Below are 11,788 nucleotides of genomic sequence, written 5' to 3' on the forward strand. Positions count from 1 at the left end.
CTTTGTTTACTAAACTCACAAAACTTGCTTCCCAAAAGAAGATTAATGGCATTTAAATTACCAGAAACTGTCCAACTGTCTCTCATTTGTTTTTTTGCATATGACAGTTACATATTTTCTAAAGCAGAGCTGAGGGATGGACAATGTATTATGGATGCTCTCAAAACTTATGAAGGGGCATCTGGGCAGCAGGTAAATTTTTCAAAATATGAGTTTTTTTTTCAACAGAAATTTACATCATAGACTCCAAAAATTGTTGGCTAGATTTCTTAAAATGAAGAGAGTAGATTTTCCTTCTATCTACCTAGGACTCCTCACAAAAATTGGTAAATAAAAAAATCCCTCTTCAACTTTCTAGTTGAAAGAGTCGAAAAATTACTATCCAAGTGGTATGAATCTGTGCTCTCTCAAGCTGGGAAAGAAATCCTATTAAAGGTTGTAGCTAGTGCCATTTCAAATTACACCATGTCCTGCTTTTTTCTCCCTAAGGAGGCTTGCAATGAACTAAAAAGAATTCATACCAGATTCTGGTGGGGGGCTCTAAAGAGCAAAGGAAACTCACTAGATGAGTTGGGAAGTCCTCAATGAAAATAAGCTTGCAGGAGGGTTAGGATTTAGAGACCCGTATAAATTTAACCTTGCTCTACTTGCAAAGCAAGCTTTGAGGATCTGCAATGATGAGGACAATCTATGGGTGAAGATTATCAAGGCAAAATACTTGAAAGGGAAAAGTTTTTTGACTGATAAACTTCAAACTAAGGGCTCTTGGGGTTGGCAGAGCATGTTAGCAGCAAGAGAGGTCCTCCAAAAAGGGGTTTGCTGGGTAGTTAACTCTGGAACAAAAGTTAAGATTTGGGAGGACCCTTGGCTGCATTAAATAGAATCATTTAGAGTAATGGGTCCTAGACCAAATGCTCCAGGATTGATTTGGGTTAAAGACCTAATGGATGATAGTGGCAGAAAATGGAACACTAGATTGATTGAGGAGAATTTTGGGGAGATAATAGCAAAAAACATCCTAAGCATAAATTTGTCTAGGGGTCCTTGGGAAGACAAACTTAGGTGGACCTATCACCCAAGGGGTCTTTACACTGTAAAATCTGGTTACTATGCCTTAATTTCAAGTTGCAATAGTCTTATAAATGTGGGTGCAAATCTTGGAAATGAGGGGGGGTTTGGGAAAAAACCAATGGGCTGAAATCTGGAAAGCAAGAATTGATCCAAAGATAAAAAATTCCATCTGGAAATGTTCCCAAAATGCCATAACTGTCAAAGAAAACCTCTACAAAAGAAAGCTCTCTAATGACAGTAAATGTCCTGTCTGCCTTCAACATTTTGAAACAATTATATAATGTCTTTTTAGTGTGATCATGCTCAAGCAACTTGGTTTGGATGTCATATTAATTATGTGGTCTCAAGGGGTAGAACTTTTTCTTCTTTTGAACAATGACTTTCTGTGTGGTTGGATACTTGCTTAAAAGATAGAGACATAAAGGATGAGTTAATTTCTTCTCATTTTTGCTATTGTAGAATATCTGGAAATATAGGAATTTTAAAGTATTTGAAAATTCTGAGCCAAATCCTAGGGTCACTCTTGCTATAACTTACAGGATGTGGAGAGAGAGAGAGAGAGTGATGACTTTGCAAGCAGAACTGCAAGATTCTTCTCTTCAAAATCGAAACCTTAGTCAACTGCACACCATTTTTTGGGAAGCACCGGAACTAGGGTGTTTAAAGTTGAATGTAGATGGGAGATTTTTGTGTCCAGGTAGCTCAGGCTTTGGAGCAGTGCTAAGGAATTCTAGTGGGATTGTGATAGCAACAGTTTTTGGTAAATTCTCACCCTAATCTCCTATCCAAGCAGAAGCGATGGCAATTCTCAATAGCTTAGAAGTTTTGAGAATGTTCAAGGATGGAGTCCTATTAGTGGAATTTGATTGTTTGGCTCTGGTGTGGGCTTTGAATACAAGAAACTTTGATCTTGCATTGGATGCAAATTTCCTGTGCATGGACATCAGCTTGCTTACTGAAGATCTGTTGATATCTTTTGTACATGTAAATAGGACGTGTAACAATGTTGCACATTTGCTGGCTAAAAAAGGTTTAGAAGAGTATGGGTTATTTGTCCATGATCCACCTGGGTGGATCCAAGTTATGGCCAACCAAGACTTAATTAGACCTTAACTTGTGGTTTTTTTTCCTTTCTTTTATTGTCTAATATATTTCTCATCTTGCTCTTTTCTACCAAAAAAAAAAAAACAATGTCTTAATGCTAAATGAGATACTACTTCAAAGCAAAAAAGGGAAGGGAACTCAATCTATTACAATTGACATGGAATCTCAAATTGAAGAGTTTGACACTCATCCTAGGGCTACTGACCCTGGGACCACTGTGGTAACAGATAAAAGTGACTTAGAAGATAACAATCTTGGTCATGATTTAAGGCATAACAATATTTTATCCTTGGGTAATATTACATGTCTAAAAATATAGCGGTCTCTCCCAATGTCTAATAGTTGAAGTTTTTGTTTATGCTAAACTTGTTGCGGACAAGCTCAATTGACATTTAATTAAAATGGATTGTATTGAATATTTTAATGGCAAATGTCTCATCCATTTTCCTGATCAAAAACAAAATTACCTATGACAGGTTTTAGGTTTCTAGGTCCCCACTAACATATACATTAGTTAAACCCCACAAAATTCCTTAGAGCTTTCCTTCAACTTCCTGCTTCTGTTTTATTTTCTATCAAAACAAACACAACCATTATAATCCTTTCTTTTCTTGTTTTTGACAATAAATATATACTCTAAATTATAGTAATCTATTGAAAGAGGTTTAGCAAACAGTTTCACGTTGCACCTTAAATTGTTAGCTTTACATTTCTTCTATTTCTATTTTACACCATAGAAATTGGATCATGCTAGGGTAATTGATACATCTTTTATTTTCAATTATATAAATGCTCTTGTTACCAGAAGGCCTTCCCTAAATAATCTATGTAAGGTAAGTTTCTGAAAGAATTCTTATCATCATTTGGGCATATTTTAGCTTCTCTAGGTATAAGCTGATTAAATTTAGTATATTTCTAAAAGAATTATTACCATCATTTGGACATCTTTTATCATGTTCTTCAAAATTTTACATCTACCAACCATAAAGCCTTACTAAATTTATCATGCTCTTCAAAACTATAGATACCTAAAACAGTTTGATATTGCACCTCTTCAACCTTCATAATTCTTAGGCCCATCTTCTTCATTAGATGATAACAGAGATGAGCTTATCCATGCCTTAAAGCCTTCATTCACTTCCCCAACCATACAAAACCTATAGGAATTAAAGTTTGCTAGGAATTAAACCAATTACGTCATGCCATCTCTAAGGGAGTTGCCTCCAACATCTCTAGCCCATAATTTCGACCAACAAAGTCCCCTTCATTAAGAATTATAGATGCCTTACCACCATAAAGAGTAACCAACCCCATGGTGCACTGTCATAGCACCAAAACAAAGGCAAGGAATTGAATGTTTTTATATGATCCTTCATGTTTGTTCAGATCTTATATATGATTTTAGTTTTCCTCTAATGCTCATATCATCTAACCATTATTCCTTCTCCATTCATTCTAAATTTTTAAAGGCTTCTAGCCTTTTAATTTCATTCATGGAAGGATTCGACAATCACCAAAACAAAGGTTTTGATCAAGACAAAAAGAATATTAATTTAGTAGGGAAACAGTTTCATTGTGCATTTATATAATCATATTACTTACATGCTAAAAAGCAAAATTGGATTGTCCTTTGTGTAAAAGCTTTTCCCTTGGGCTTAGTTTGGAAAGAGTACAAATGCAAATATGTACAATACAAATACATAAAAAATAATACAAAATATAAGGTTTTGCACTTTACATATTTGCATTTGTACTCCTTTCAAACCGAGCCTCAAGTTCAAACCAAAAGCCTGCAAAAATTAAAACCTAATTAATAAAACTCCTTCAAAACTATATTCTGAAAAAATAAACATATAGATGTCACAACTCAAAAGTATTACTTGTTCATTGCTTCCCTTATTAATCAAAACAGGAACTATTCAATACTTCAACAAGCATAATCAACAAAAGAGAAGGAGAAACATAAGTTATTTTATTACTTCATATTATAGTCCAAACCATATTCATGAAAGTAGTAAAACTAAAGACTTACATAGCCACACTAAAGTGTCAACCCAACAAAACCAAAAAAGAAAAAACTTACTAGCATATATCAAATTAGTCTCAGATAGTTTAAAATAACCAATTTAGCCATACAATTACCATAAAAAAAGTTTAAAAGATAGTTCAAGGCTTCAAGTCTCCAAGGAAAATGACCACAATTTAAACCTACAAAAGGAAAATAAATAAAGAACAAGAAAAGTATACAACCACATGTTAGTCCAAATCTTGGAAAACATCAATCATAATTCATAAATATTTAAAAGAATGAAAATTATTTTCAATATTACATATGCTAATTGGTTGCACCACTTGCATGAATACCATTTCTATCAAAATTTGCACTTGCACTTGCACTTGCACATGGATTTGAGGATGGAGTCAACGAACTTTCAATATATTTACCAATAGGAGACATAGAAGAAATAGGTACTTCATCAAAAGAAACTAAAACATGCAAAGGGAAACAAAGAATAAGATTAATACACTCATTTAAAAACATGATAAGCTTAATACTAAAAAATATATATATGAACATAGTTACTTATATCGAGTTTTTGGTTTAGGAAGTGCTTCAATTCAATCTTGTGCACAAATCAAAGCCTTTACTGTTTTTGGAAGCAATGAACACCGATAAGGATCCAACACTCTACCACCTATACTAAATGCCAACTTTGATGCTATAGTGGTTGCTTGAATTGCTAGGACATCACGGGCCATTTTCGAATGAATTTTGAACTTTGAAAAATTAATTAACCACTAATTCAGCACATTAAAATCTGGCATTTCTGGAATCAAGGACTCCTCCAAGTATTGGTCCAATTCTGATTTTCTGTAATAGAACATTGATGTTGTTATTTCATTACTTGTGCCCCATTTTTAAAAGCCTTTGATATATTTCTTCTTACTCTCTTGCATCACACCCGAAGCTGAACTTGTTATGGATGATTCAAGGGGACTACCCACAATCACTTTGCTTGTAAGGGTAAAGTCACTCTAGCATATCATTCTACTATCCACAATCATGTACAATTATTTTCTAATCAATGAATCTGTTTTTGTGTGCGAAAAAAAAGGGGATTGTTCTTCATTAAAAGTGGATGAGGTATCATAATTTGCATAATGAGAGTAAAGGTTACAAAGGCATTCACGCACTTTTGCAACTTCATATTCTCTCACAACCATAAACCATAAACCATATGCACATTATACCTCACAAATGCCAACTTGTATTTTGGATCAATAACCAATGCTATTACCAAAGGTAAATTAATCTCATCCCAATATTTCTTGAACTTTCCCAACATTTTCATAGCCATTGTTTAAATATAACCATACTTGATCAATATCCACTCGTCAATTTGCACACAAATCTTACAAATATCGGGAAAAAACAAGTTGGATGTTGGATATGTAGTCCCTAAAAATGCATTAGTTGCCTTATAAAAATATTCTAAACATTTACAAACAACTTAATTAATATCCCACTCCTCAAAAAATGGATTAAAATTATATTCTTTATCAATTTGTTCCAATCGAGCAAATGCAGCCCTATACTCAAGTGCAGTTTTGAGCATATCATAGGTTGCATTCCATTTTGTAGGGCAATCTAAAACCAACTTCTTTTTATTACGAATCTTCAATTGATTTTTTGTCATTTAAAATTTTTGATTTCTTTGGCTTGAAGCTTGTAGATATTTGATTGGTTCTTTGATTTTTCCCATCAAGTGCCTAACAACATCCAACCCATCTTTTACAAACACACATGGAACAATTCCCTTGAAAAAAGAAGTTTACCCTACCCAAAAAGCCATTCCTTCATGTTTCTAATTACAACATCATTCATAGAGGCATTATCAACATCAAAAGCCATTACTTTACTATCAAGGTTCCAATGCAAAATAAGATATTTGATGACTCTAGTAAGGTTTACAACATCATGCTTCTCTCTAATGGCTCAAAAACCTATAATCTTCTTTCTCAATTACCACTTATCATCAATGTAATGTGCAGTTAAACAACAATATCCAATATTTTGCCTTGACATCCACATATCAATAGTGAGACTAACCGAGGAATTAAGCCTATCAAGAATGCCATAAAGCTTCTCTTTCTCATCCTCATTGATTTTCATGCAATCATTCCTAATTGTATTGCGTGAAACCATTTTAAACATGAGATTAAGACTAGTAGCACAAATATCAAGAAACTCATGCTCTTCCATGTTAAATGGCCGGTTATGTTTGATTAGGTATCTTGTAAAGTCATATCTACTCTTTAGGAATTAGGACCAGAAAATTTGCAACATAAGCATTATCTGCATGTTTGAAATCTGTAATCTAGCATCTCTAAAGCTAGAAAATCTAATGTACTTCTCATTTGTGACTAAGAATCAATAAATAACTACAATATCATTTAGGAATTAGGATTAAGAAAAAAAACTGTAATCTAAGCATCTCTACATCTAAAAAATCTAATGAGGTGCTTCTCATTTGTGACTGAGAATCAATAAAGAACTACAATTTCATTTAAGAATGATATTATCTAGATAATAACCATAAACCGATAAGCCATTATCTAGATCAAATGATATTAGGATTAGGGTAAAAAAAACCTGTAGCATAACCATAAACCAATAAACCATTATCTAAATAAAATGATATTAGGATTAGGATAAAAAAATTCGTAGCACACTAGCATTACCAAAAACCATAAAACCATTATCTAAATCACTGTAAATCTGTAATCTATTCTATAGGAAAATGAATATTCTTCATCAGCATTCAGAAATCAATTTACCTTGAGAAAAGAGGCAGGGGATTGAGATGGAGATCTTAGACTTTCCAGGCGGTGGGCCAAGTGCGATGACAACAATCATGCATTCCACCAGTGCATATGCGATGGCAGTGGTGGCCGGTGATGCTAGACTGCTGACAACTTGGCACTCTTGCAATCTTTTTGGTATTAGCTTGGGTTGAGGCGTTGAACATCGGCAAAAGAGCTGAGTTTGAGTCTTAGAGATGAGGTGGTGGACAGTGACCGATGCTTGATTGTTGAGTCACTGACGTTGCTATTGGTGATAGTGGTTGCTTGGGCGACGATGAAAGTGTTGAGTTGAGACTCAAAAGAGGAAATATAGAGGAGAAGATGAGAGGTGAGTGTCGAGAGAGGACTAAGGAGAGATAGAGGATGAGGGGTGGTGGTTGGTGATTGGTACTCGACTGTCGGGTCATTGATGTGGTTGGTGATGGTGGTTGCTCGGGTAGTGGCGACGAAGGGAGGGTTAGGGTTTGAAACTTGAAAGTGAGAATGAATGAGAGAGATGAAGATTTGAGAGGTTCGATATATATATATATATATATATATATATATATATATATATATATATATATATATATATATATATATATATATATATTTATTGGATCAGATCAATGCATATTCGAATTTGACCGAATATCTGATTCGAATCATCCAAATTCAATTCGATTATGCCAAATCTCAAATTCGAATTAGGATTTTCGAATACCGCTTACAAGCCTAATTGAACCAATACTATTGGTTTTTTGAAAATCAATAATCGAAAACAAATTGAAGCCAATTGGTTAACTGGTTGATCGGTTTGGTTAACTACTGATTTGATTTGTTAATTTTTTGGTTTTTTGATATTTATAATATAGATTATAAATAAATATATAATAAAAATAATAGAAATACATATAAAATATTATATTATAAATAATAAATAATATATTATATATAATGCATATATATATATATTCATTTGTAATATATAAATAGTATAAAATATATTTAATATACATAATTATACATATAATATATAAATATGTGTATACCGGTTGGTTTGGTTAATCACCAATTTTTTTTTTTGTTGGTTAGTCAAAAACTAAGGCTACAATCGAATCAAGGTCTAATCGAATAGTTTTGGCTCGGATTCAATTAGGCTCAATTCAAGTTCGGTTCTAATAGATATTGAATCGAATTTGGATCTTAGGGTAAGTTCAGTTAGCTATTCAAGCTCAAGCTCGATCAATAGAAAGTTTGGCTCGAAAGCTCATAAGCTTGGCTCGATCAACACATACATACATATATACATACATACATATTTAATCAAATCAAGTTCAAGCCCAAAAATATAGTTCAAATCAAATTCTAACCATAGTATTTTAGTCAAATTGAACTAAGACATGCCAAAATTTGACTAAGCTCGGTTCGATTGCACCCTAGCCAAAACCGAAACAATACTTTTGATTTTAAAAAAATACTGAACTAGCTGATTTAATTAACCAGAATTTTTTATTTGGTCCCGGTTCAATTCGATTTTTCGTTTTTGATGATCACTCCTGATCGCAAGCGTCAAATCCTGCATATGTGCATCCGGGTTGGATCATCCAAATCCAAACCTACCTCGAGTTAAAGAATGAAATCCCTAACTCGACCCTACACCAAAATAATTAACCGATCCATTTGACATCTCCCATACCATTGTGACGCTTTGGTTGTGAATTTGTGATCTGATTAATATCGGATTGGATATAATTACCGCCCGCCATAATATACGTTATGAAACAGGTTCAAAGAAGATTTTTTTTTTTTTGATAAACAGGTATAAAGAAGATAATTGTCCAGGTGTAGCGGAGCTGCTTTTGGATCCAATCGGATCGAATCCGTCGGCCTGGTCCGGACCCAATTCAACGATAAACCCAACCTAGACCTGTCGACTAGAATAAAAGGATCAGATGATGGAGCAGCCATGAGCCACCTCTTTAAAATATTGGCAAATGCCAAACACGTCACGTCACGCAACTCGGTCAGGCCACTGTACTATCTACTTTACTTATGTATGGCAAAGTTATCTCTGAATTCTGAACACCTCGGCCAGCATTCTCTAATTCACTAATTGGTTGTTTGGTTGACATATCTAATTTGCATCATTCTGATTTCCGACTACCAATCCGTTACTGATACCAAATTTACGGTTGCTGATACATGACTTTGGTCAGTGATGTAGGAAGAGAAGCACAGTAGCAAGAGAAGAAAATGACAACATGGCATCATGTTTGTCAACCGAGTCTGGAGTCCGGACTCCGGAGGGAGTTCTCCTGTATGGCAGGGGGCGAGCAGAGCAGCTTCGGACCGTTTTATTACGTAACGCAAGACTGGCTACATCTGTAGATATTTGAAAAACTGAGGTCATTGATATTACCTGATACTTCGACGAAACTCGAAAGTTTGTATTAATCATCTACGACTACGAGGGGCTTCACTCCACCGCAGTCCTTCCTTCAGTTCAAACCCAACTGTAATAAAGGTCGGTGAAAACCCTTTGCTCCCATCCCTTTCTGACTCTGTAATCATAATCGATGGCGTAATTTTGGTGAATAATCGTAATCGATGACTGGGTTGTTGTTGGCTTTCCTGTCCTGCTTTATACTTTATCTTGTTGGATTGGATTTCCTTCCTTTTTTTGTACAGTGGATTTTTTTCCTCGATGATCTGTGACTCCAAGCAAGGAATTGGATTTTCCTTTTTTTTTTCTGTACAGTGGATTTTTTTCCTCGATGATTCTGATGTTTATTTTCCATTACATTTCATTTGTGGGTAATGACTTATGGTAATTGCGCAATTCAATCATCATACGTTTCTATTAAAATATTAGTTTATTTTAATGTTTTCTCCCTTCATGTGATCATTTCGTTCTCGCCCCAGATCTTTTGTTTTTTTTTTTTTTTCTTTTTAAATTTCTTCGAAATGGGTTTATCCTTATATGACTATTTCTTTACTATTATTTTAGATTTGATTTTGGTCTGCTTGTTGTACACTCTTCAGACCAAACCCACTTCTTATCAACCCATTGTTTCTTTTTGGACTTAAAACATCTGATTTGGAGCTTCTACTCAAGCTTTTAATCTTCTTCTTATTGCATTCAGATTATGCCTTTGTTTGATCATTCTATGTTGTGTTTATCCCTTCAAGCAGAACCTTTCAGAAGAAAGCCTAAAGGGCAATAGTTTTTTCAATTTGCAGTGAGAAGGAAGAGCAAGCAGTAAGGGTCTCTTATTCTTCTCTTTCCCCTCTTTTACATTAAACTGGTTCGATTGATTTCTTTTTGTTATTGTTATCGCTTTCCTATTTGAATTTTGGCTCGGTAGAGTGATCCTGTAAATTGGTTTTGATTTTTCTGTTTGCTGTATTTGTTTCTGGGTTCTATTGCTTGGTGTTTTATTTTTGATTTTAAGGAGCAGTAAAGGGGTTGTTGTTAAGCTTTTCCTTCGATGGCGGAAATTGTTGGTCCTCGGGTGTACAGTTGCTATAATTGCCGAAACCATGTTTCGCTTCACGATGACGTTATTTCTAAAGCTTTTCAGGTGAAACTCTTACACTGGTTTTCCTTTTATTATAAATTCTTAACTATAAGATGTTTGATGATCTTCCTGGAATTTTCAATGTTCATTGCCCTCTTTTCTCTTGGTTCTTATATCTTATTTGATATTAAATTTTTTGATTTAATCACTGTGTTGGCGTGGTTTAGGCAAACCTAGGACGGCAGGGGTTGAGGTAGAATTCGGATAAAACATCAATATGCTGAAATGAAAAAATAAGAGTCTCATGTATGAAACTAAAATCAATATCTAAAGTGCCTATTTGGAGTTTGGATTAAATGATTGGGAAGAAACGAGATGCAAGCTTGATTGGCTTTTTGTTTTTATCAAGACATGATATTTCTGATGTATACATAAATATCAAATATACATTTCATTTTTTTTTTTAATTTTGGGTTCTTTGCATCTCAATTCTGTCAAACATTTTGGCCAATTTTTATTACACTTGATATAAAATGTTCATTTTAGGGGAGGAATGGTCGAGCGTTCCTGTTCTCCCATGCGATGAACATAGTTGTTGGGCCCAAAGAGGACAGGCAACTTATGACTGGCCTCCACACTGTCGCTGATATCTACTGTGCTGATTGCCGTGAGGTGTTGGGTTGGAAGTATGAACGAGCTTACGAGGAAAGCCAAAAGTACAAGGAAGGGAAGTTCATATTTGAGAAGTCAAAGATTGTCAAGGAAAACTGGTAGCTTTTCATCTGTTTCTATAGTTCATCTGTCCTAAATTTGATGCAAGTTTGTCAATGCTTTCATGTGTTTATTTTGTACAGAAAATCCTTGTCAATTGAAGATTCAGTCATTGTTTCTTCCTGTGAATTCTTGTTGTTCTCCTGTATCTGGATGTTTTGTATCAGAAACTACTAAATTCTCTGTGAATAAACTTGTTATGTTGTTGTTTGTTCACCTTTAGGTTTCAATTTCTTACATTGTTGAAATTTTTAATAAAAATTTTCCTTTACTTTATGTCTGCTGCATGGATCAAGAATGCAGATTATATGGTGTTCTAATATATTTCAGCTAAGAAGTCTATATTTGTATCAATCCATCTCTTGGGTAGGTTGGGTTACTGGGTAAGTTGCTTCTTGGATATACTGATGGAATTTTTTAATTCTCTCATATTACTTTACTGCCACATGTAATATAATTGGAACTCGATTCACTTG

General features: G+C 34.2%; 1 protein-coding gene across 4 annotated transcripts; it reads left to right on the forward strand.

Annotated features, from left to right (window-relative positions):
* The first annotated feature begins 9,140 nt into the window (after positions 1–9,140).
* Positions 9,141–11,528, forward strand: LOC104594187 (protein yippee-like At4g27745). 4 transcript variants are annotated; one of them, XM_010254392.3, is made up of 4 exons: positions 9,141–9,547; positions 10,216–10,282; positions 10,482–10,604; positions 11,088–11,528. In XM_010254392.3, exons 3-4 carry the CDS (start codon positions 10,512–10,514, stop codon positions 11,313–11,315), a joined length of 321 nt encoding a protein of 106 aa, XP_010252694.1. In that variant the 5' UTR covers positions 9,141–9,547; positions 10,216–10,282; positions 10,482–10,511; the 3' UTR covers positions 11,316–11,528. The 4 variants fall into 4 exon arrangements, with proteins under 4 accessions (XP_010252694.1, XP_010252677.1, XP_010252710.1 ...); XM_010254375.3 differs by having other exon boundaries at positions 9,146–9,547; positions 10,476–10,604; XM_010254408.3 differs by lacking the exon at positions 9,141–9,547 and adding an exon at positions 9,631–9,850.
* The last annotated feature ends 260 nt before the right edge of the window (positions 11,529–11,788 follow it).

The sequence above is a fragment of the Nelumbo nucifera genome, chromosome 3 (genome assembly GCF_055504915.1).
Source record: "Nelumbo nucifera cultivar China Antique chromosome 3, China Antique-T2T, whole genome shotgun sequence".
In the NCBI taxonomy this organism is placed as follows: Eukaryota; Viridiplantae; Streptophyta; class Magnoliopsida; order Proteales; family Nelumbonaceae; genus Nelumbo; species Nelumbo nucifera.

Coding starts and splice junctions, on each gene's coding strand:
- LOC104594187 (XM_010254392.3), top strand. CDS start 10,512: ATGGCGGAAATTGTTGGTCCTCGGGTGTACAGTTGCTATAATTGCCGA. Junction 10,605..11,087: donor TTATTTCTAAAGCTTTTCAG/GTGAAACTCTTA, acceptor TGTTCATTTTAG/GGGAGGAATGGTCGAGCGTT.